Genomic DNA, 27,478 nt, shown 5'->3' with positions numbered 1-27,478 from the left:
AAACAAAACTAGCGATTGCAGTGCAATCTGACAGGGTATAAGACCTGTCATAGTCTCCATAGTGACTGGACCCAAAACGGCGAAATTCCTTATGAAGATATTTTCTGACCAATCTTGGCTTATAAGTAGGCATAAGGCCAGATTAAGTGGGCCTAGTCTGAATCAATAACCGCGACCAGATGGACACTTGAAGGTGAGCAGTTTGCCTTGATCGGCTTTAGGCTAATCGAAGAAATTTGTACGTCTGGCTTTATGTAACTTACCTCTCCAGTTTAAAAAGCTCCAAGGGCAGCAAGTGGAACAAAAAGGACAGACCAGCCATCAAGTCTTTGCTTCTAGAGGAGTGCACGTCCTTGCCGCATGCAGGATGCCTGACGACTTCCCTAGAGTCTTCTTCCTACACAGGCATAAAATTAGACACCAAGCATTTCGGACTAGAAACCAATCTTCTTCAAATATTAGTGTTTAGCACCTATTAGTGACACAAATAAAGTCACAGAAATGAAGTGAGAAACTAGAGCATGGAAGGAGTAGTACTTCCAAGAGATCTTACTAGTGATTCTCATTTCCGGTCAGTAAAAAAACTGACACGATCCTTATACTTCCTAATGATAGGAGTAAGAGAAAGCATTGTTTACATCCTGATGAAGTACACTCATAAAAAGGTGCTTGGTCGGGAAACAAAACAACTTAATATTAAAAATAAATGAACCAATAAACAGTTGAATAAAAAGACGTCCCTGAAGGTTGTATTATGCGAGAAGGTAAAATATTTCGATACTCTACAGCCTGTTCACATTTTTATTTCTTTCTTATTTTTATTTTTTTTAAATCATAATTTATAATAAATGGTTCCAATCGCCTTCAGATAAATATGTTTTCTATATCCTCAGTATTCTTTCTTTTTTTTTTCATTATTTCCGGTACTTTTAAGTCCCTAAAATGCTATTCCCTTAATAAATTTATATTTGACAGCAATATTACATTATACTTTACTAATATAAACGTTTGTATCTTGACATTATAGTTACACATATATACATATATGTATATACATTTTTTTAATATATGCTAATCTATATTTTATTTATTTATTTTTGTTTGTTTTGATAACATCTTATTTATAGAGTTATATACATTACTCGCATCTTACTTTTTTAAGAATATTTGTAAAAATTGCTCTTTTTTACAAAATTAGATTGTTTTAAATCAGTTGTGTTGGCCCTGAAAACTGTTTACCTACATAATTAGATACTCTCATAAACTATGTTATTTCTAGGACTATATCATTACTAAAGTCTGTCTGTAGTGGTAAAGATAGAACAGAATAGAACTTTTTGTTAATAGAATGGATTTTTTTTTTAAATATTTTAGATAAAAATCGATATCTTTTGCTTTACAAATATCTTCTAAATTTATTTATTTTCCGTAAAATATTTTTCATTAAACTTCTGAATATAATGCAGTCCTCCGGGAATACCAGGAAGATATTTCACTTACAAAATAATAAGCACCTAAGGCGATTAACGCAGTTAAATCTTTAATACGTGCAGTTAAATCATTGTAATTAAATTTTGAAGCAATTTATCTTTTCAATAGATTCTATTAAAAAGCGAACTATTTGAATAAAATGATTCTATAATAGATCTAAGATTAAGGTTTTAAATTACGATTTTTTCCATTCTATAAATAGTTTTAGTGCTGTTAAGTAGCTCGGAACTGGTTAAGCCCGCAAAGGATGTGGTCAATTAAGTGCAGTCTCGCTTTCTGACGGAAATAGCCAGACTACAGGACGCTAACGTCCACGTCATATTAAGAAAATGTCCTCAAACTACTACCGCTACGTTTATGTCATCAGCCTTCTTGTATAAACTACTAACACTCTTACTTGTTATTTTTAAACAGGATATATTTAGGTAACAAATCATTTGCAGTATAATTAAAGTTATATGATCATCATGTGCATCTATTATCGAGTTCTCAGCAGTGTCTATCCATCTCAGGAGTGGTACTTTATCCTTTGAATAGTGTCTGTCCCACTCAGGACAGAGACTCCACTCAGGAGTGGTGCTTTATCCTTTGAATAGTGTCTGTCCCACTCAGGACAGAGACTCCACTCAGGAGTGGTACTTTATCCTTTGAATAGTGTCTATCCATCTCAGGAGTGGTACTTTATCCTTTGAATAGTGTCTATCCATCTCAGGAGTGGTACTTTATCCTTTGAATAGTGCCTATCCATCTCAGGAGTGCTACTTTGTCATTTGAATAGTGTCTGTCCATCCTTTGAATACTAGCTATCCAGTATTACAAACACTCTGTTCTTCCCTGAATCAATGTCTTCGATAGATTCATCTATCTCTCTAATTGTCCACCAGCACCTATAATTATGTTCATTAAAGTGCATTCTATATGTCTAGCTTATGCTTATACGTTATCGTGTAGTTATTACTTACTCATAAAACGTAATAAAGAAAATGGTAAAAGTAATCTCTAAAAATCTCTAGGTAAATAAAGAAAAATACAAAAAAAATTTAAATTTCCATTTAGAAGTAGGATTCTTTCTTATGACATTAGTTATGTATCAATAGCAGAATAAATCGATAAATTTAACCTAATTTAATGTTTAGCTAAAATCAAATGAAACAAGTGAATTTTCCAAAAAGTATGAATTCTCCAGGATTAAGTACAACTGTAGATGATAGTCAAAATACATGTTCAAACATTGTGGCCATTTTGCCGAAGCGAGAAGTTTCAAACTAACTAAACAAGATTAAAATCTACATTAAAACTATCGTATTGTTGGTTTGCGTTACTTCTTACTTGCTGACTTCTCTCCAAGAAATAAATGTTGACTTCCATGTGCAAATTAATCTAACAAAGTACCGGCCTTTTTGTGACTTTAATACTTAACTTATTATATGGTTGTCAGTTTAGAAGATAAAAGATCTATCATTTTAGCGAGCTTATCAAAAAAAGAAAAGGTACATAACTTATCTCAACTATCATTACGGCATTGAACATAAGAAAAATTAAATGCAAATTTTTCATCAGAAATAATAATTTCCTAAAAGCAATTCCTGAAAGGTAGAAATACCAATTTGCAAAGATACTAAGTTCAACATTCAGTTTTATAAAGGGCATTAAAAAAGATAATGGAAGGTCGAGTGGATAAATACTAGTAAGATGACCTTTGACCCATACTCAGGTGAGGATAAGTAGTTTTCTTACTTTAAAGATAATGATGACGGCTCCATTGAGATCACGAATGAGGGTAAGGGTCACTCATATCAACGTCCTTTCACCGCACACCTTGTCCTACCTTGCCTTGTTCGTATTTAATCTTAATTATGGCAATTCAACCATACTGCTTAATTGCTTTTTAAGCAGAAGTTATAAGTAAGTTAAATGAAGGTGTGAATAACATAAAATCTCCATCGTCACTTCCTTTTTGAGCAACATAATAACTTATGTTAAATAGTTTATATCATAACCTTTTTAATCCAATTTTTCAATGTAACTATTAAAAATACCCTTTACTTGACTTAATAATAGGTTAGAAATTTATTTAAATTAAAGTAATTGGAAACTATTAATTTCTGTGGGCTTTAGTCCAATTACCGATCAAGTATCTTGGTTGAAGGTGGATGGCTACCATCGATTATTACTTAAATTTCTAATTTTATCAAATTAAATAAACCAAGGCCGGGAATCGAGAATAGTCTCACCACATTCCCGTGTATATATACATAAATAGGATGAGCGAATGACAGCAATCGATATTATTGTTGGATTTGTTGCTGTCAGTTATATTGAACGCAACAGTAATGCTTATATTGTTTAGTATCGCTAAAATGAATACCTTATCCTGTTTGTAAAAGCAAGTCTTTTATTTTCCTTTACTACGAACTAAATCTGGACCAAAATTTCAATTTGAATTATGTTAAATTCAAAATATATGAATTAAAAAAAAAAAATTGAATGACTTAATACAATTCCTTAGTATAATTAGTGACATCTTTGACCTAAATGGCAAACTGCCCAAGGCCAATCTTCTATCCTAAGTGGGAATTGTTATGGAGTTCATTAATATTTGGCAGCTTACAATAATTATAATTACCTCTATTGTTTTATTAAGTTATGTAGTTTTTTACATTTTTAATCCTTGTAAATTAAACTTAGGTAGTGCTTAAGTGGTATAGAGCAGCTTAAGTGTGGCTATAATCATGAAAACAAACATTGAATGCAACATACTGTAATGCAAATTATAATTTGCGTGACACCTACTGCATTATTAAGATCTATTGAATTGTTATAAATTTATTGTTCTCTATATTAGGGATCATTGCTCAGTCTATTTTATCAATCCAACAAAGGTTTTTAGAAGTTTTCTCCAATATTATTGACGACAAAACAGAAAATTTATAAACTTCTTGCATCAAGAGCAGCAGTTAAAGAACGTAGAATTCCTGTAGTGAGAAGCTCAAATGGCCGTCTTTTGGCAAGTCCTTCAAACTTTATAATTAAATTGTTATTGAAATTCAAATGAACAGTTTAATTGCTTTAATTAATAAACTTAGTAAAGTAACAATGAATTAATAGAAATACAATTTCCGCATACATTTTAAACGAAATACATACCATTTGCAGTCTGAAAACCATTTACCAATATGTCCAAATAAATTATGGGTTGTCATGTTAGACTGACACTACCGAGTGAGTTTTAAAAATAATTATTTATTTATAATTAAATTAAATCTTTCATATATTAGAGAGAGAAAAAAATACACTTCCGGGCCTCACGTTTTCTGATCGGAATCATGCGCATTCAATAACAAGTTTGCTTATATGGGAAGTGGTGATTTAGTTTAGTGTTGTGTGCTGTTCATTTGTCAGTTTTACATTGGCTGTTTTATGTGTTCAGGCCAATCACCCTCCACAGAGTGAGTTCCTATTTCTGGAATTCTTTTTTTTTTATTTCAGAATGCGTCAAAATATGTTAACATCCGCTTTCAAGAGACCTGGAGCAAAAATAATATGCTTCAGGTTGCCTCAATAAATTTCTTATTATTATTATTATTATTATTACAATATTCTACAATTTTCAAAGTTTATTGAAAGATATGAAATTTAAACAAAGTTGTCTAAAACTGGATGTGAATTCAAAATTTAATCTATGAAAATTTAGTAACAACAAGACCCGTTTGAATCAAGCTGCCGGTCTTGAAGATTTCTCTTCCTAGGCGCTTACCTACTCCTCACTTTCCGATGATGAACAGAGTTGTCTGAAAGAAGAGAATATTTTCTGAAGTCCGGCTGTGCACTGAACAGCTACGAGCGCAATAATATCAAATTTCGAAGGGCAAATACAACAATCAGATTTTTTTTATATATATTTATTTTGTAGTTTACAATCTGTATACATTGTATACAATAAGTAAATAGGAGGTGAATGAGATGAACTCGTGCGGGAAGAGCAGGAGGAGAGAAGCTACCCAGCGGTAGCTCTCTCTAGATGAGACAGGGGAATATGAGTAGGAGAGAGGAGAGATTTAGATCTTCAGACTACAAGGAAGTCGCGGGGCCACTGGCGATTCAGTCGGCGAAAATCAGATTTAAATTAAAAACTAAACTAAATAAGTTAACATATTAGTCCACAGAAACCTATGATTATTAAATATCAGAGAAAACTAACCCCAAAAAAAGAATTCTTAAAAAAGAATTTTAATGTTAATTAAGAAAATGATCTTGATAAATTGAAAGCAAGACGCGTTCTTATGTCCCACAACAGACGCCACGATAGCTGAGCAGTTATAGACTAAACCCGCAAAACTAAGATGTATTGTTGGTTTAGTGGGTTCGATTTCCGGTGTCTACTTGGTTCTTCGATTTTGTTTAATGGTTATGATATGAAAGATTTCTCGTAAGTACTATATTTGCTAGTCGTCTAATTCGGTAATTGGGCGTAAAGCCTGGGCTTCACTTTACTAAACAAATCCGAAAGCCTTTCTTCAGATGCCAAAGTATAAATCGAACATACAGGTTAAAAAATGGTGCTCTAAAACTGTTAAAGAATTAATGTACTGAGTAAATTTAAGTCCTGAAACTCAAGACCATTTATTTGGGTAACCAAGGAGTTAACTGAGATCACATCGTGTAAAGCTTAAACGTCCCATCTTGCAAGATCTCCTTAGTTCAGTTCTATTTTGTTACTGTACTAAAAATCATGGGATTTAGGATGTATTCTGCTTACAGATAGTGGTGGGTAAATGTTTATTGTGAGCTCTCGTTATCTTGATAACAATCAGCTCTAATTAATGTATTTGCCGAGTAATCAACAATTTATTGTTCTCTGTATGAGTGGTATAATATGGTGTATGATACGATAGCACTCAGAACTTGAGTAAATAATTGTTTATATATATATATATAATATATAAAAAAACACTTAAAAATTGACATTAATAAGCAATCAATCTTTAAGTATACGATCGAGGATACAGGTGAACATTAGTATGCCAACAATGAAATGGTTGTTTGCAAGTTGGAAGATTAATCATATGGAATTAAAAAACAAACAAAGTGAGGATTACGAACGCACCAGGCTCAAGTCGAATGAAATAATACATATTAATGAGCGAAGTGTGTAGGGTTATTGTAACCGTGTAATGTAGTAATGAGTCATCTAAAGTGTAAACGGATTGCTCGTCTCTCTGTTCGACATTCTGTTTGCTCCTCTTTTTTCCTTATATTAAAGTTCATTCCTCATTTTATTTTTTATTTATTTCTTTCGTTTTGATTTTTTTTTAACTATCACTTAATTAATATTTAATTATTGTTGCTATCTGCTATGAGATATTTTAAATTGATTTTGTTTCAGTCTATAAGTGATTGCAAATGGCTTTCATGATGTCTAGCTACTTTGCTGGATCACTTCTATTTGTTTTAATTAAAAATTTAAAAAATCATTTCATTTTTATTTGAGCCAAGTTAATAGTAAAATATATTAATAAAATACAAATAAATAAGATTAATTGCACCCACACAACACACATATATAGGTAACAAAAAATCAGATAAAAATCTTGACGGAGATCTATGAGGTCGAGAATAAGAACGGAAGTTGGTTGCCAAGGTTAAATTTTTTTTACTTCTTCATTCACATCCGTTTTTTTTTTTGTTCATCCGACAGCTGTTTGCTCTACGATATCTTGCTGACTGCCAAAGCACACAACAACAATGAAAAGTTTGTGGGAAAAACTTTTGTCTAGCTTTTCTTATTATTATTATTTATTTTTTCCTACATGGATATTTAAACTCCCAAATTGCTGTGGTAATTTTGAATAATAAACGATGGGAGTTTATTTTTGTTTATTTTCATTTCTTATTTTTTATAATCACGGTTGAAAAATTAGACATTATCTAATTATTTATGTATTTTCTGTAGCCATTAATCAAATTTGATGTTTGAATATTAATAAATTAACGTCTCCTAGTTCGATATTATTTTCTATTAAAGAATTTCAACACGTACTAAATTTTAATCAACATTATACTGTTTGTAGAGCGGTACCTCATACGAGGGTCGTTTGAAAAGTCCGTGCAAAAATAAAAACCACTTAATTTTTTGGGGTAAACCTTTTTCATTTTTCAACATAGTCTCCTTTTAGGCTTATACACTTCGTGCAACGCTGCTCTAGTTTGTTGATCCCTTCCGAATAATAGGATTTGTCCAAGTCTGAAAAATAGCCACTCGTTTCTGCAATCACCTCCTCGTTTGAATAAAATCTTTTTCCCGCCAGCCATTTCTTCATATTGGGGAACAAATAGTAGTCCGAGGGAGCTAAGTCTGGAGAATAGGGGGGATGTGAAACGAGTTGGAACCCTATTTCCATTAATTTTGCGACCACAACTGCTGAGGTGTAAGCTGGTGCGTTGTCGTGATGGAAAAGGACTTTTTTGTGGGCCAATCGTGGGCGTTTTTCTTGCAGCTCGGTTTTTCAAACGGTCCAATAACGATGAATAATATGCACTTGTAATAGTTTTACCCTTTTCCAGATAGTCGATGAGGATTATTCCTTGCGAATCCCAAAAGACAGTCGCCATAATCTTTCCGGCCGAAGGAACGGTCTTCGCCTTTTTTGGCGCAGATTCCCCCTTGGTAACCCATTGTTTAGATTGTTCTTTGGTCTCAGGAGTGTAGTGATGTATCCATGTTTCATCCACAGTGTCGAAACGACGCTTAAAGTCCTGCGGATTCTTCTGGAACAGCTGCAAACCGTCCTTGCAACACTTCACACGATTTCGTTTTTGGTCAAGCGTGAGCAATCGCGGCACCCATCTTGCGGATAGCTTTGTCATGTCCAAATGTTGATGCAAAATATTATGTACCCGTTCATTCGAGATGCCCACAGCACTAGCAATCTCACGCACCTTCACTCTTCTGTCATCCATCACCATATCATGGATTTTATCAATGATTTCTGGAGTAGTAACCTCAACAGGGCGTCCAGAACGTTCAGCGTCACTTGTGCCCATATGGCCACTCCGAAAATTTTGAAACCACTTATAAACTGTTCTAATCGAAGGTGCAGAGTCACCATCATGTTTATCAAGCTTCTCTTTAATCTCCTGAGGCGTTTTGCCTTTCATAAAGTAGTGTTTAATCAACACACGAAATTCTTTTTCGTCCATTTTTTGAAAATCACTCGACTTCCTCGATTCAAACGAATGCCAAACACAAAGAAATAGACCGATCTGGCTGAAACTTGGTGTGTGTTCTTCCAAGAGATGCTACTAACTAATCATAACCTCGATACGCGCCAGTGGTGCTATCTCTCTGACTTTGCACGGACTTTTCAAACGACCCTCGTATTAATGTCACTTTATATTTATCAAATAAAATTTAAGTTGCATGCAATTTATACACAAATTTCCCATGTAGGAATTAAAATCTTAATATAGATTTTAATGTAGTAATTATGTATGAATTATATTTAGAACAGTGAAAGAATAGACTAGTTTATAAATTTCCAAATATTACACAAATAGTGAAAGCTAACAGTGTAACAATGGGAGAATATTAAATGACACATATTATAAATATGTCAACATTTATAAATTCATTATATTTAAAATTTACAACTTTGTGAGCAATAAATCTCCTGTAAAAAGTAAATATGATAAAAAAGATGTGAATGAATTCAACCGGTGAATGATTTTTCTACTGTTGTGGAATTATATAGCGCAGCCAACGCCGTCTGTATCATAGAGTGGGGTTTGTCGGAAGGTGTCGGGGAAATGATGTAATTAATATAGATTAGCATTCTTTTACATAATGATTCATATTTTTCTTCTCTCTTAATTTTGCATCATTTTATTTTGCATTTTACTCTGGAAGCTGGAACACATTCCTAGATTTCTACTCTTAGCAACCATTTTCGAATTCCATGTGGTTCCTCATTAATCTAAATATTAGAAGCTAGTAAACGAATAAAATTAAAAAATTGCATAACAGAAGAAACGGATTTACAATGGTATAAAGTGTTATGTGGTACCTATTCACAGGCTTGTCCAAGGGACATATTTTTCTGTCCCATCCCATCCCATCCCATGGCAATTTATGCCTGACCCATCCCACGGGATTCCCATTATAATATTAATATGGAATACAGTTCAAATAAATTAAATTTATGAAAGTTTACGTTTAGTGTCTACTAAATAGGACTACTTGTACAAAGAGACATGTAAAACGACAAAATTTATTAACTTTATTAACTTTAACTTTAGTGTTACCGCTAGTTAAATTGAGAAAACCTAGACAGAGCCTTTAAAAAATCTAGGAAAACCTGAATTATTCTTGAGACTCGAAATCCTTCTAACAAGACCATGCGGTTACATAGATGATGAATGATTTCTATTTTGTTGCACTTACGCAACTGCAAATTTCAGCCTAAATTTATTTTATCGACTACCATGGGAAATACAAATGTGTGCTGTCCCATCCCATCCCATGGGACGTTTCCCATGGGATTCCCATGGGAATAACATTCCTGTGGACAACACTGCCTATTCAAAATCTCTTGGACTTTTCAAATTACAAAATTCACTTTTTGTGCACAGAAAGTGGGAATAGAGGGGAAACACAAATCTCTTTCTTTCACAAGTTCTTAAGATTGTTAGGAGGAATAACCAAAATTCCTTCTGCAACCTTCCTAAATTAATTTTCAGCTGAAAAAGTATGTAAACAAAACTAAGAGTAATCGGCGAGTTAGGTACCTGAATTTCACTTTTGTGGATTTAGAGAAATTAAGACGTTGCTGTGGTTGTAGAAACCTTACTTCCAGTTTCACTAATTTTCTATTAACTTGAAATTCCTTAGTTGCACCTTGCGTAATATCAAGACAAGGAATTGGCTAATTGCATTGAACTTCTTTTGCGAAAGTTCCTATTTCGAGTTTGAAAGGTTGCCCTTTAGATTTTCTCTCCTGGCAGCTTCTGCAGCTTACTTCCTGCGCAAAGTAAGCTGTAATTTACTGCCTGGTAGCCTGGAATTGAACTTAAAGTTCAAGCGCCATTGACGCGCCTTAAATTAAGTCAAAAAAAAATTAAGGGGCTAGTTTCTGGAAAATTTCAAAGAAAAGGAAAAACATTCTAGGTATCCCGAAAAAGTAAGTTACTGTTGTTCTCATGGTGATACCTAAACTTAATATAAAATTTGAGCTTTCGGTTGATTTTTCTGACAGAGTTTAAGTGTTCCAATGCTCGTACAGACTTATTGTCTGAAAACACAGTTTTCGCACCTCAAAACATTTTAATTGCTGGTAAAACACAACTTCCCCAAAATTTGATCATCGCAATACTTTCCCTAAAAACAGAAATCATTATTAAGATTTTCATTAAATTTTTAATGATAATTTAAAGGTTTTTTGCTTGCGTAAAAGATTGCATGATAATCACCATTTTAAAAAGGTGATTTTTAGCACACATTCCTTTTGCTTACAAGGTAACTAAGTAAACATATTTTGTATTTTTTTGTCTTTATAAATAATAATATGTTTTACATTTTGTAATAATTATAAAATTAATATAATTTCCTATTTATTAATTTTAAATATTACCTTTTTAAACGTAAAAATCTGTATCACCATTTCCTTTCAAGAAATCCAGTTCAAACTAGAATCTCTTTGTCCAACCAGACAGACTTGGGGTGAAGAAAGGCGGGTTAGTAGCCTTGGCGAAAATCATTGCTATTACACCTGATCACTAGCTTCTTGACAGTATTTCTACGCTACACTGTAAAATTCAATCGTTTTTTTGTCTCAGATGTTTTTTTTTTATTTTTTCGTTGATTCTATGAAATAAATAATATGTAAATAAATAACTATAAAATTAAACAGAATGAAATCAACTAGGAAATAAAAACATTTTTGAAAGAAAATTTGTGCTGATGAATAATAAAAAAGTAATATTTCATTCTTACAGTTCTAAAACTTGATTGATAGAGATTAATGTGTAGTAGAATAGATTGCTTTATTTTCTCACACACTCACAAAGAAACAGCATAATTGCTAGCCAATCATTGCACTTGCAGTTATTTTTCCTTGAACTTTACCATTGCGATATTTTAATTGCAATCATTTTCAGTTTGCGAGTAATCAACGTATAAATATACGCTTCAGTTATTATATAAAAACATTATTTTATTGGTTGAAACCTCTAAAATCTATACAATTATCTCAAAAAGATCTCTCGTTTGTCAAGGTTACTGGTATAACCAGTTTTCTGTTGGGTACATTGACAGTAGTTCAGTTTTGTGATGTTCAAAAATTTTGTGTTATAGTAGCGTATTTAAAAGAGCCATTGATTGGTGGTACAGTTTACTGTTAATGCCCAGTTACAGAGTAGAAAAACGATGTTATCAGGGACTATTGGATGTAGATTCTTCTTGTAATAATGACGTTAATTATAATTGGGTCAGTCAATTTAAGAAAATCATGTACGATTTAGGATTCGAGCAGGTGTGGCTGGAACAATGCCCTCAAAAACTTAGAGTCCCGGAAAGTGCTAATAGAAAAATTTAATAAAAAAAGTTGGCAGGATGATTGGGATAGAATACAATCTTCGACCTATAACACGCTATTTTAAAGCATTATCTGTGACTTAAACGCTACCAGCAATTATTTACTGTTGAATGATGTACCTTTTACAAAGTTAACAATAATTAGCCAACTGAGAATGTGTAACGAAAAAAGAATAAATATATATTATAAAAGTAATAGATATATATGGAGTACTGAAGACATATGCACAATGTGTAACACCATGGAGGAGGAGAGTTTAGAGCACTTCCTGTGCCACTGTCCACTCTATACAGCTCTGAGAAATAAGTACATTCACAAATACATAGGTGACGTAGTAAAAGAGTCCAGACTTGAACAACTAATTGCAATTAAATGTAGACAGCAAATTGACGATATATTTTATTACTGTACGGGTGCGCTTAAACTAAGAGCGTTTGTCATTAACGAATAGGAAAGGTAAAGAAATAAAACAGAAAAGACAAATGAATTATATGAAATAAAAAATAAAATAAATAAAATAAGTTTGTACATATTACAATATAATCAAAGTTAGCAATATGTAGTAATAAATATATAAAATGAAATTAGGAAATATATAAAAATAGTGAAAAGTTCGGTTCTGTTCGCTAGGTTTGTGCAAACACATTTATTATGTTTATTTTTGTGTACATAGTCTATTTTTGTTTGTATGTAAGTTTTGTTGATTTCTTAGTTCGAAGTATTATGTATTGATTTAGTTAACTTATGTTGTAGGCACGCATAATTGTGGCTCATTTTTTGTAAGTAATTTGTCAGCTGTATATTAATTTAGGAGTAACTATCTATTGTAAATCTGTGCAACTCCCACTGTGTACCTTATGGTTATAACAGTTGTAAAATAAAAAAAAAAAATTTGTGTTATCTTTGGGAATCAAACCAATAACAGTAAGCTGTTATTTGATTAATGAATTTCAGTTCGGAATCGGATGATTCAAATAACAATACACTGTCCAAAAATTGCAATAATCCATTCGTGCAGTAAACAGCAAATCCTACTATTTATAAAATATTAAAAAGTAAATAACATTAATATAATCTAGGTATCTTATATAATTTAAATCATTTTTAATTTAAATCATTTCTGTTCTTTTCAGTATTATCATCTGGAGCTCATGGAGGAGGCGGGTCGCATGCAGCTCACCATGGTAACGCCAGCGAAGAAGCACTCAAACATTGTGGTGCAAATTTCTGCGTGGTCGGAGCCACATCACACGGTTTGGAAAATCTAGAAAGGCCGCCAGATTCAGAAATCTACACGATTAGCGGCATATATCTATTATGTATCGTAGTTGCTGTGATTATGGTTGCTTTCTTAGTGGATCCATTGTCTAGGTAAGTCAAATTTATTTTTACATTCTCTAATTTCTAATTATTTTTAGGTATGTTTACGGGAGAATCGTTTTATTCATTTTTATTCTTAATAGTAATTGGGTCTCAGTAATTGGACAACATTTCTTACTTCTCTTCTCGAAAGTTTAAAAAAAAATAGTCTTAAAACAATTACCTATCTTTACCACACGACAAATATGTTGTTATTTTGAAATAGCAACTTGAAATTATCTACTTTCAAACCTTGCTTACACTTCACATGATAATTCTTCATTTTCGCTTTACTTGAATGCCAGAAATATATATTCTTTTTGATTTGCCGGAAGGAGTAAAAGAGCTATTCGAGAATTGGGCAATTTATATTCTCGTTATGGTTGCTTCCGCGCTAACGTTGAATGTCAATATCTCAAAGAAAGAAATTTTGTATGATAATTTGTATAGGGCTATTATTTAACGATTTTTCAAGAATTAATGATAAATAGTTTGATAATTACTATTGCAATCAATCTAAGTTAAATGGGTGCTACACTTTACTGAACAAATATTTTGTATTTGAAAATGACTTGATAAGGATCTGTGACATCTAATAAATTCCAAACAGTATTAATGAAAATTTAATGCAATAAAATTACTTAAATGATATTATTGCTGTAATATTTTAATGTTTTTTTGATAAATGGCTGAAATTACACAAGCTGAAGTATGAATGAAATGTTCGGTACTTGCTGATTTGTGACTCTTTTGTCGTTTAATCAACCCTTAGACAACCTTATGCATTATCAATAACCCCTCCTAAGAGTAACACTGATCTCATCTTAAGAAATGGGATATATCTGACAGTCAAGTAATCGCAGATAACTGGAAATATTCATATTAAATTTTGTATAATATCAAACAATTCTGGCCTCTTTACGTTTCTACTTATAACAGAGCTGATGAAAGAAGTGGATTTGTATTTAATTAATAAATAAAAATTATAATTTCTAGTCAATTATTCAATTCAAAATTTAATATTAATTAAATTTATCAAATTGTGGAAAGTAGTTTTATAATATACAATTAATGACCAACTCTGCTAATGTAGAGCAATTTAATCCTGGAGAGAGTAAGGGAATGAGCCAGAGATAAGTTGAGAGTGTCACAAAGCAAGAATGAAATTTAATCTCAAGGACTCTGCCAAGATTTTGTCACACTTTCATTACAATGTTACTAATTTCTCTTTATTCTTCTTTTTGAATTTTATCAAACTATTAATATTAAGGCTAGTTTCGGTGAGTAATGTCGACTGACTTTACAGAGTCGACTGAAGAAGAAATCCTATTTCTCCCGAGCAATTAGCTTTGTTTACCATCTCACTTCGTGAAGTTTGGAGCGCTTGTTTTAATTAACATCTTTAAAAAGATCTAAACATCAGAATGGCTGTTCCTACATAACGCCGTTTTCAAATTCTTGGCAAATAATTTCATGAAAGAATCGTGCTTGCTGATTGCACTTAACTGTATAATAATGGAAGGACATCTACTTTGTTAGATGTACGATATTACTATTTTTACATTTAAATGGATACGGTTAATTTTCGTACTTTAATTTACAATAAAATTATTTATCTTCACGAAAATATTCTTAGGAAAATTGTGATTGGCTAATCGAAAATCTCCTGAATTTAAAGCTACATGACAATCTAATTTTTGAAGAAAATGGCGGAAAAGTTCATGAATAAACTCTCTCAAATGTTCTTTAAATTGTGAAATTTAAGCTAAACATTTCATTCTCATTAAACAGGAAACAGGATCTGGCATTTCAGTTAAATGGAAGCGAACTTCCTGATCCACTCAAAAGTGCCCTTAAAGTAGAAAAAGTGGTTAGAAATGTTGGATAATATCGCTGATCTATACCCTTGCTATGCTTTCTCTTTCAAATTATGAAATTTAGTTGTCTTTATCGACAGGATATAGAAAAATCGATGCAAGTATGGAAAACCCTAGTTGTAAACGTTTCTTTTAATCTACTATTACAGAGATTCCTAATCTTTTTTCATTAGTGTACCCCTTTACCTGATTGTTTCCTTAGTGTGCACCCCTAACATATATATATATATTTATTTATATATATATAATATATAAATAAAATAAATAAATAATCGTACTCTTGATTTTACGTATTGTAACTTTAAATTAACAGCAAAACAATCTGAATATAATGTGTCTTGTAAAGAACATATACATATGATATGTTCCTATTAAAAAAAATCATCTATGAATAGGTAAACATTTCAAACCAATAACTATTGCGGGGGTCGTAAATTGAAACAGCAAAGCTTTAATAAAGTAGAAGTAAATTATATGCGGGCCATGTGTAATATTAGTCAAAACTAAAGTAACATTTTTTCGCAATTTTTACATTTTCAAGAAATTATTTAATAATTTTTGATATACAAATATATTTACTTTTAAAAAAATACTGCAGTATCGAATGAGTACTTAATTCTTGTCAATTTATATGTTATTCAGTTTTACTATAATAATTTTGTAATTAAGTTGTAGGAATCATTTATTATATAATTTTTTTCTTATTAGTAGTATATCTGTATAATTTTTATATCTTCCGCCAAAATAACTTTTTTTTTGCGTACCCCTAAACAATCTTTCGCGTACCCCAGGTTGGGAACCGCTGTACTATTAGATTAAATTAGGTATAAGTCGCTGTATTTTAATAATTTTTTAAACAAAACTTCATTTCTTTTCAAATTATTTCTCACTTTATAAATAATCAGTTCTTGGTACTATCGACCTATTCAATTTGGCAGTTTATTTCGGAAAAAATTTGGCAGGAAACATGTAGAACGGAAACGGCAATAAAAAATTATTGGTAAAGGTTATTTCCCAATAATTTTTGCTCGGATATAATTGTTGATGTAGTTGTTCATAATTATAATTCTTTGTAATTATATGAAAACCAAATTGGGCAACCCTAGTTTTGAATGAAATTATATTCAATGAAATAGTATGAAAAAGTCATTAAAAAGTCGCTTGTATTGGTTTTAATTTTCCTGACATCAATAATATGACGTTGTCATTTAAATCAGAATAGACTTGTTTTCCTTAAACATTAAATCACCGGTAGTTCTGCTTCAGCCACGTTGCTTTAATAAACCGTAGAGAAGCAGTTTGCAGTTTCTCAAATGACGTACAACAAAAAACCATATATCATGTCTCCACTTAAGTTAAAATATGTACTTACAGTTCATTTATTTTCAACATATTGCTTCAGTAAACAGTTGTGTAATTTGGACAATTTTTTGTTTTGTTTTCATTTTCTCTGGGAAATTCAAGCACATTTGGGAAAGCGCTTAGCATTAAGGAGCTGGTTTTCCTCTAAAAATTCCTTTTCAGTACATTATACATTTCTAACAACTGTATAATATTATGTCTTAACAGAAACTCCGTGTCGGAGAAATGTCAGTCCACCAACTGCATACAAAGAATTTTTCTAGTTTTCCATCAAGTTATTTATACAGTCACCTTTTCCTCTACTGTTTCCTTGCTGTAACGTTGAAAAAATACAATATTGAAGTTAACAGCTATTGCATTATTGATGTTAATTTTTTAATACAAATTTTTGGTATCAAGAAAATTGAAATACGTTAAGTGCGTTTGTTGAAAGTCGTATGTGTTCACAGTAAACTCTTTTTTTTATAAGGAAAAGATTTCCCCTCTTTTCAACTTCAATAACTGGCTTCTTTCTGCGTTATATAACTAATTCAATTCTTTATTAAAAAAACATTTAACTTATCTAAAAAATAACTGTACAAATACAATAAATAAATTTTTAAAAAAAATACAGTTATATACAAGTCGCAGTTAACGAGATTTATAAGTGTTTGTCTGGAGACTGGTGTGCCGCCGGACTATGCGTGGCTTCTAAACTAAGGAGTTCTAACCAGTTGTATCCGGACTAAACTAGAAGAACGTTTCTTTCCCCCCCACCCACTTTGCAGACAGGTTTCTGCAGTTTCAAAGCTCTGCAACTGTTCTTTCCTTTCACGCCATTCTAGAAAGAGGATATCCTGAGTTGGAGATCAATTTAATTCGTATTGCTTAAAAAAAAAATCAATTTTTGAATTTACATTATTCAATATTGAAAACAAAAATAAATTTTTAGAATCCTGATATCACTTTCAAATTGTTTTAGGATACGTCATAATATACCAAAATATTTAACAAAGATAACAAGCTTTTTCAACCTTGGCATTTCTAGGTTTCCATGATTTTATCTCATTTTTTCTTTAAAAAAAAAAGATATCAATTACAAAAGCACTTCACTTTTTGTTATTCAATGGTTTGATTCGGAAGGAAACCACTTTTAATACAAGAATACCCCCTTCAATCTCTATTGCAATTTATTATGCTATATTATACGAAATGTGCAATACTTCTTCTTAAACTGTTGTGATCTAAAATTTCCTGAACACAATACTTTAGATTCAATTCCTCTTTTAGAATTATTCAGAAGTTGGTATTTTTATGACAATAAATTAAACAGTTTCAACTTGTATAATACTACTTTTTGAGAGTACCACTTTTAATTTGTAAATTTTTCCTAAATTTATATATACATAGATATTTTTTTCATTGAAACGTAATTATTTCAATTCTAAGTAGTATTTTCCTGCGTTTTGAACGCGTGCGTAAATCATTTTCTATACATATCTCCCTTCTTCCCTCTTTTGTATATTATTTACCTCTTTCATTACAAAATAGAGACAATCTCACACAAATTTCCCTCTTCCTGGACGGGCCATGTTGTCATCAAGGACTTGTTATATAACTAATTACTCGTGATCAACATTGTTCATTGAAAATAACAAGAATAAAGTAATTTACGTACATATCATTTTTTTTTTTTCCACTAAAATTTACATAATATAGTATTTTCTGCTTCAAAATGGATAGAATACAAATGCAAGAATTGGATTCATCTAATAGAAATAAAATTTTTAATAATTTTATCACTCTAAAATTTTCACTCAATCGATAAATTCTTTACTTCTGATGTTCTACAAACTCTAAGATATTCGAGATTTCCCTCCTATATTCTTTATTCTAAATTTCGAAGATCATTGTCTCAATAACATTTGAAAGTTCAGTAAAAAAAAAAATCAATAAGTAAATATTTGTATGGTATAATAATACAATTTCTATATTATCTATACTGATATAAAAATATAACCATGAATGTGACGTAAGACTAGATTGTGAGAACTGTTGAGATATCTATTTATCTTTTGCATTATACTGTTGTTTTTTTTTCTGATGGAAGGAGCTAATCATGTTAAGATGGAGTTTCCTCCGGAGGTCTTTGAAAACCGCTTTGTCCAATTTAATGTTTATTAAGAAGCTGAAAGTTTCTGTAGCAGTTAATCTAAAAGTATGAAAAGATAAATGCAACGTGCAAGTTTTTTTTCCAATGAACACTTCATTGATTAGTTGTGCAGCAAAATAAAATTAAAAGCAGATATGACATCAGTTTTTTGTAAATAAATATATAAATTTCCTCCATTTGAAATAATATTCAAGAGTTCATACAATTTTTATATATAATTTAGTAATACGAAGAATTAACAATTAACACACTTTCGAGCTCGTAAATTAGTTCATTAAATTCAAATTATGACGATCTAAGAAGAGAAAATCTAAAGGCCAGCACCTGGATTCGAACCCCAGGATCTCCGCGTTAAAAACCAGTATACCCTAAACCACTGAGCTAATCCCTTCCCGGATTAGAATAAAATTCCGTCCATTTTCTATATTATCTACTCTACTTTAGATCTGTCTTAAAATACCTTTTTTGCTGTATTCATACAACAATAATTTTCACAAGTTTCTACTAACCTTGTTAATAATTGATAATTGGGTGAGTGCAGGGTCGTAACAGTACACTAACTCTAGTTTTAGTTTAAATAGGAATTTTCAATGAAAAACAAAAAATAAGTTCCTTAGTATCAAGAAAAACAAAAAATAAGTTCCTTAGTATCAAGAAAAACAAAAAATAAGTTCCTTAGTATCAAGAAAAACAAAAAATAAGTTCCTTAGTATCAAGAAAAACAAAAAATAAGTACCTTAGTATCAAGAAAAACAAAAAATAAGTTCCTTAGTATCAAGAAAAACAAAAAATAAGTTCCTTAGTATCAAGAAAAACAAAAAATAAGTTCCTTAGTATCAAGAAAAACAAAAAATAAGTTCCTTAGTATCAAGAAAAACAAAAAATAAGTTCCTTAGTATCAAGAAAAACAAAAAATAAGTTCCTTAGTATCAAGAAAAACAAAAAATAAGTTCCTTAGTATCAAGAAAAACAAAAAATAAGTTCCTTAGTATCAAGAAAAACAAAAAATAAGTTCCTTAGTATCAAGAAAAACAAAAAATAAGTTCCTTAGTATCAAGAAAAACAAAAAATAAGTTCCTTAGTATCAAGAAAAACAAAAAATAAGTTCCTTAGTATCAAGAAAAACAAAAAATAAGTTCCTTAGTATCAAGAAAAACAAAAAATAAGTTCCTTAGTATCAAGAAAAACAAAAAATAAGTTCCTTAGTATCAAGAAAAATAAAAAATTAGCAATATCATCTGACCAAAAAAAAAACAAAATGAAAAAATTAACAACACAGATTAATCAGAATGTACTCGTAATTAGCAGTTCAGAAAATTAAGTTTGGTATAATAAGGCCGGATGTTTTACTCGTCTGTTAATAAAAGATCTCGGATTAAATACTACCTGGCAATAAGGCTAAATTAACAATAGTCTGAGGAGATTTTAACAAAGGTGAGAGAGATGTTCAGATTGAGAACTATTAACTAAACCAACTAACTGGGAAATCACAAGGACTCTGTTTTTTTTTGTTGTAATGTATTAATTACAATCATTACGTTAAAAAAGAACAAATAATAATCACAAAAATGGTAGCGATCAATTGCCAAATTCCTTTATTTATATTCATGTTTTTTCTTTAAATCAACAAATATTGAAATGGCCAGGTAAATTGAATTTCATCCATAAAACTGCATTTATTTACTATATCAAATTAGGCGATTCAGAAAAAGAGTAAAAATAGCTTTGAATATGTGAAAAAACAAATTATCGGTAATAACATTTGAGAAGTAAAAAGCTGCTGATTCGTTTGAGATTATGTGTGTGTAGATATGGATAAGATCTGATGGACTCAATGCTTGGTAAAAAATAATTTAGAATGACCACAGTATTCCTCCTCAATATCCCCTAAAAAGTATTTTACAAGAAAAATAATTCAGAAAAAGTCTTTGAGCTACATGTTTGCATAAAATTTCTTTAAAAAAAAAAACGTGGTAGGCATTTTCAAAACAAGTGAAGTGATATTTCCATTGGTAGAATTCTCTTTAAAATAGTTAAAAATTTCACAATATATTTAAGCCTCTAAACTTAAAATTAAAGATATATTAGGTTGAACCTGGAGAATTATAGTAAGATATTAGCCTGCCAGGGTTTAGACCAGATTTTTTTCTCCCCCGAAGGTAACTTCAATGATATTCGGTAGTATTATTTCTTACATTTTTTGGGGGACAATTGGTTCAAACGGAAACACACAACTCTAAATTTCTAACAATATTTCTCTTGGTAATGTTTCTTACAATGCTTGCAGGAGCCAATCATATCTCTTATTAGCCTAGACGTGGTTCATGTCAGGTCTCACCTGAACTTCAACTAAATAATTCATTAAAATATTCCAAATAAATTGTAATCACTCAGTCTACCTATTTCTTTGACATCACTGAATCATATGGTTTTACCACCTATCTATTTGTTACAATTTTAGAATAACTACCTCTGTTGTAAGTTGGGAGAAAATCTTTTTTTAATTTACAAAAATTAGGAGTTGTGCAAGCTGCTCACTAGAGTGACACTGTATTGCACTGTGAGCTATTTTCTCACTTAGTTTCCCTAAATTGATTATGTCAAAAGAAAATTTGTTTGCAAGGATATTTGTTTCGTAAACTCTTATCTAAATGGCTTAAATTAGTTTAACTTCAACTTCGATAAAAAGTAAAGTAAAAAACTTAATTAGGCTAAATACTTGCCAGAGGCAGCTACTTGTAACTGATAATCTCATTTATATAATCCTTTTTTTTGGATGTAAAAATAATTGAAATCTCAATTTTTGAAGCTTAACTAATTATTCCATTATTATAGCACATATGGTTAGAACAAGGTCAATCTTAGTTAAACGCTAGAACGATAATTTAATTAATCTCTGAAACGATTCAGTCTCAGCCGGAATACTGAATATCAGTGAATGTCCATATAATCACATGTGTTATATCTTTCCTTTAAGGTTATTAAGAAGCATCCCATAGAAATAGACTTTCAATCTCTAGAAAACAAGGCTGCGGTAATTTCCTTAGCTAACTGAAAGGTCGCTAGGATATCCTATTTCTTATGACTTATCGGATATCTAGCGAAAATCTTCTCTTTTAAGTAAGGACATCCCCTTCCCTCTTGGGTACAAATTTTGCAGATTATTCCATTTTTCCATTTCTCAATAGGTGCTACGCCTAAGCATACAACTATTATTATAAAACATTATTTTTTAATTATGTATTTTATTATTATTTTGTTTCCCGTGCCAAAGAAGGCAGACTGGAAGGTATTCAGAATAGACATCTACGACTGGCGTTAGCTATTCATTTTGACAAAGAACAATTTTTGTTTTTTAATTTGGAAATAGGTGGAATTCAATGGGTGCCAAATATAGTGAATTCAGTGGCTGCTCCAACTATTATTCTCCAAATCTTTCGGTTGTCCTATTGCCTAAGCTTGTTATACGCAGGTGTATAAAATATATTGTACTCTTTCTTCTTGTCTGGCTACAAGATTCTTAAACACTTTTACAATAATTGCTGATAGTCATTAATTGCCTTCTTGATGTTTAATTTGCGGTTACAGTTTTTGGGGTCCTTCATGTGAATCATATACAAGAGAAGCACTTTTTATGGATGCACATTTATTCATTATTATGATTTAATTATTAATTAAACTTCAGAGCCAAGCGATCTGCTGATCATTGCACCCCTATTAAGGCTTAAGATGGCTTGTATTCAACCAAAATGCACGGTCTATTCAAAGTAAATCTGCACAAGACTAGGCGAGTAGTTCCTTATTAATTTACTGTCGCCTGGCTCTGCCCTGCGGATTCCATTCACCATTTCTGCGACTTACTGAATTTATTAGTTGGTATGTATCCAAAAATTTAGTAAATGAAGATTAGAATTGGAGGAACCAATATTAAACCAAAAAAAGTGTTACCAGCTTTTTTTTAAAAAAAAGAAGATAAATCAAAAAATTAATCATGCAGAAATGATACAATAAACAAGGGTAAGCTGCTTATATTGTATTGAAAAAAACTATGCTTCAATAATGTAATCAAAATAAAATGTTATGAACAAATAATACATTTTTTTTTATTTCCGGTTGCGATATCAATCACATTGGATTATTATCGGTAGGCTAGTTTGACAGTGTGTCAGTAGCGCGTGACCTCGTCCCTGTACAATATCTTCGACGTGGCACGGCAGTTCTGAACATTTGCCCAAGTGATAGGGAAGTTATGTGTGACGCGTGAAGGTTGATAATCGCTGTGAACTGTCGTCTTTCAATTATGTTTCTATTAATGTATTCTCAAATGACTACTAAAATACTGATATGGCTACTGGTAAAATAAATCATTTGGCATATCTTCCGTCCTTTACTTTTTTTATTTTATAGTTAAAAAAAAAAAATCTCTTCAAATTTGCCTTTACTTTAGTATTGGTTTAAATTAGACATAGTTAAATGATTGTTTGTTGCACCTATCTAAAAAATCAAATCAGCCTATCGTAAACAATTTAGTAAAATCCCAGAGAGAGATTTCTGGCTTGAAAACATTAAACACGCAGAAACGATACAATAAAACACTGTACATTACAAGTTTTAGTTGTATATTAAAGCGGATCTTATGGGATTGAACAAAGTGTGCTTCAATAAATAATATATAAAAATAAAAAAGGTACGAATAGATGAATATAATTATCTGCTACTTTCATTGAAACTTACTAACTTTAAGCTCCTACGTATAGAACGTTCAGTTAAAAAGTGGAATTTCTCTGTACAGATCACTAGAAGAGAGAAGTTTTCTTTGCTAGGACACGAATTGGGCACATTCATGAGATTTACTCTGTTACATTTGCATATTTGTAGACTGCAGAGTTCAATTGTTATTGCCACTTGGCTTATCCACCAATCTATGCGAACTCTTAAGTGATAAATCACCATATTTAAATTCTTAAACACTGCAGAATTTTATTCCAAAATATAGTCATAAACAAATGTTGACGCACAATTTTAAATCCTTCCTGTGAGACTTTTGTTTTTTTAATAAAAATGTAAGAAATATCAAAATTGTTTTTCTTTTCTGTTTTACTTTCTGAAAGAATGTAAAAATACAAACTTGAAAATAAAATTTAAATTAGAATTCTAACAAAAGCACTTCGAGAAAAATCGAACAATTGTTTAATTCTTCGGATCCATCCCTTAGTTGAAATTATCTGAAACACAATTATTGGAAATATTTTGATTCACATGTCATGATACAATTGATTTTATAAATGAGAAGTTTTGGGAACCCTGAACAATTAGTGCAAGGAAGTTCCTGGTCTGTTGCATTTGAATTCAAAATAGATTTCGGATTGTTTGGCAAAACTCCAAATTTTCAAGTGTTAAGTTTAATATTGCGTTTATTAGCGCCCGTTTCATACTGTAGTCTTCTTTAAGGTTGTTGATAATCTTTTCTTTTCAGTTATCTTTTTTTTTTTGCTATTTTCTTGAAGATTCAAAATTTTCTCTAAACTTTGTTTACTATTAACCAAACTAAACCTTACCCTTATACAACTGTCCTACTGGACAGTTTTAATTACTTTTTATTGTGACATTTTCTCATCTCAATTAATTTTTCTGTTTCTTTAGCCCACTTTGTAAATTTTCTTTCTAAAACGCCCTTTGGTTCAAGTTATGGCTGCACCTAAATAATATTAAAAGTTTTGCAACATACAAGTATAAAATTCTTTCACAATATTTATGGTAAAAGTCATGAGGGTGTTTCATGTTATAAAGTTTTTATAAAAAAACCCTTTTGTATATGATATAAGGGTTTATTCATTTACTTCTTCTCAAAGTGTGATTATAGTTGAAAGAATATAAAATAGAGAGGAAAATATTTGTAAATAAAGGTACTAGGGTGAAGGGACCAGTAATTGACTGGGCACCAGTAATTGACATACCAGAAATAAACTGGTATTATAAGGGATATGAGCCGTTTTTAGTGGTGATTCTTTCAATTTCGTTATTGAGAAGCCTTTGGGCAGCAGTTCCAGAAAAATATTAATTATTGGAAGGTTCCTTGGTATCAGTGGAAGGTTATTTGTGTTAAAAGTTCAAAATCAAGGAAAAAACAAGCCGTTGCTAAGGAGGATTGATAAGAAAATAATTTTTCTTTTTTCTTATTTTTCGTTTATTTGTTCGTATATTCGTGTGGTTATCAATGTTCTGTTATAATTAGTATTACTTGTAGCTTTAATTTATGTAGTTTTTTTTTTAATTATAAGAAGCATTGAGGATTAAAATGGGGCTGTCAACCACTGGTCCTTGAAACGGCAATCTGCCCAGTAATTGACATGTATGTCAATTACTAGTCCTACAGCTTTTTTGTTTGAGACCAGTGATTGACTTCCTGGGAAAATGATAAGATAGGTTGATAAATTTTATTATAATTAAAAATTCAATACATTGTAAAATAAAATCATTGATAAAAATCGGCAACATAAAATAAATAGTAAAACTTCCAACAAAATATGTTTAAATTAATGAATTAGCAAATGTACGCCTTATTTCAAGAGGGCATGCAGAATGATTATTCTGTAGAGAACAACAATCTATGAACAACAAACTGGAATAATCGTGATCGCCGAAGAACAGCTTCCGAGGCCTACGTGACTAATAAAAACGACGCCCACTTATCGGAGTTGGAAAATCTCTCATTCTCCCTCAGTTTTGGGTCCTAGCCACATGACAAAGAAGAAAGGGAGGAAATGGCTAAACCATAGAATTCCATCAAAGGAAACGGCCAGAGGAAAAATGAAGCTCCCTCAAGAGAAGTACCAGGTGCGAAATCAAACATACGTGGAGAGTTGGTGACTTTGTGATGTTTGTGATGTTACCGGTAGTACAGTTGTGTAAGGGTTGATCGTCAAAAGCTGCATAAAAAAGGGTAAGGTTGAAAAAATATTAGATTATTTAGGTTTGCCTATTTAAAAACTGATTGTAATTAATTATGAATAAGACTAATTTTTGTTATAAATCCAATTGAAAAAGTGATTTAAGTGATTTATTTAGATATAAAAGTGATTTTGAATGCATACCTTGTGTCGTTTTATGAATGTATTTGTATGTCAATTACTGGTCCCACCCCATGTCAAACACTGGTTCCACCGAAAATTCGGTATGTCAATTACTGGGTCACTGACATACTTCCAAAAAAAATCATTTTTGGTTGACATAAAGATCGAATTTACTGCTTTTAAAATATTAATAAAATACAATACATCCTACTGGAGCGGTACAATTTTATAACCTACACCTGGAGCCAAAATAACGGAAGTTATTCTATCTTAAACTCGAATTTTTTCTTAAGCAGTCAATTACTGGTCCCTTCACCCTACAAGTTGTACATACTATTTAGAAGACTAGTCTCCAAGCTATTTACGATATAATCTATTTACCATGTTTATTTTCAAAGAGAATTTCTTTATCGCTTGTAAATGCTTCATATTTTATTAAATAATACTATCACTGGCACTCTAGAAAATACATTAAGTGATAATTTTGCAAAACTAAATTCCACCCAGCTACTAAAAATAATTTTTTAATAGTAGCAATTCTGTGTTCTGTAGTGACGTGAAACTATTTTTGAGATTTAGATGACAAGAATGTTAACTGTGCAAAACTGAATTCTAAGTAGTAAAGAAACAATAAATTTTTATTTTTGCACGTCATTAATTGTAAATTATCTGCAGTTTAATTTTAACTATTGTTTAAATAGCTATTGCAGATTCTCAACTTTTTTTAACCTATGAAAATAGTCACATGGAATATCAGTTCATATTTTAAAATCGGAATTACAATAATTTCTTGTACAATATTTCTTCGATTTGTTATTAAAATTCTATTTTAAAAAAAGGACCAATATTAGCCATTTAAACTGTTAGAAAATATGGAACAAACACTAACATGACTTTCTGCCCATGGCACGCATAAAAGATCGCCTGAAAAAAATGAGCAGCATTACTTTAGTTTACTTTTTTACACTCGCCTACTTTCTTTTATTAAAGCTTACTTATTTAAATTTTTTGGAAACCTGGAATTTCTGGTAAAAAGTTGATTTCAATGTTACATGTTCACTGTAAGTATAACCACATTATTCTGTTAAAGGAAAAATAAAAAAAAAAAAAGTGATAGTCCTAAAATACTCTAACGACAAATTAGAAAACTAAAAAAAAAGACAACCTTTACAATCGCACTTCAGTTGAACTAACCACTACTTCTGCTAGGAAATCTGATATTTTTAAGAAATATCAAATTTTATGCAATAAAAACGATACTTTAGGGGGAGCCATTCTAACTTCCTCCAAACCACCCCAAAGAAGACTGTGGTAAAAGTTACAAACTAAAGTAAAAGCCAAGATGTCTAGTTAGTACCCCGACTTCAAAGCAACTCCTTATTTTTATCTCAACAAAAACAAAACGCTGAAAAAAAAAAAACAGCAAAGCCTCTCCACCCATCTACTGATTTGCTTTGAATTCAGAATTTTTTCAATATATTTAATTATAAAATGGGACGGTTTTGCTTACAGATTACACGATACTTTCGGAAGATTGGGTTTCTGTATTCAAGTCCAGCCATGCTGCCAATAAAT

The 27,478-nt window shown here is 31.0% G+C and overlaps 1 protein-coding gene and 2 long non-coding RNA genes across 4 annotated transcripts in view; 2 read left to right on the top strand and 1 right to left on the bottom strand.

Annotated features, from left to right (window-relative positions):
• Positions 1-27,478, top strand: part of LOC141449888 (UNC93-like protein) — a 76,008-nt gene that overhangs the window by 38,750 nt on the left and 9,780 nt on the right. The window contains exon 4 of the mRNA XM_074119806.1: positions 13,214-13,451. Within this exon, the coding sequence (XP_073975907.1) occupies positions 13,214-13,451 (238 nt within the window). The remainder of the gene's footprint in view (positions 1-13,213; positions 13,452-27,478) is intronic.
• Positions 6,960-11,310, bottom strand: LOC141449902 (uncharacterized). 2 transcript variants are annotated; one of them, XR_012455758.1, is made up of 3 exons: positions 11,118-11,310; positions 10,276-10,864; positions 6,960-7,215 (listed from the first exon to the last, which is right to left on the bottom strand). It is a non-coding gene; the product is annotated as an uncharacterized lncRNA (long non-coding RNA). The 2 variants fall into 2 exon arrangements; XR_012455759.1 differs by lacking the exon at positions 6,960-7,215 and having other exon boundaries at positions 9,165-10,508; positions 10,697-10,864.
• Positions 13,470-27,069, top strand: LOC141449904 (uncharacterized). Its single transcript, XR_012455761.1, has 2 exons — positions 13,470-23,517; positions 23,623-27,069. It is a non-coding gene; the product is annotated as an uncharacterized lncRNA (long non-coding RNA).

Source organism: Rhodnius prolixus, unplaced genomic scaffold, assembly GCF_049639745.1.
Source record: "Rhodnius prolixus isolate KJV_2025 unplaced genomic scaffold, Rpr scaffold_2, whole genome shotgun sequence".
Taxonomy (NCBI): Eukaryota; Metazoa; Arthropoda; class Insecta; order Hemiptera; family Reduviidae; genus Rhodnius; species Rhodnius prolixus.
This window is presented reverse-complemented; position numbering and strand designations above follow the sequence as displayed.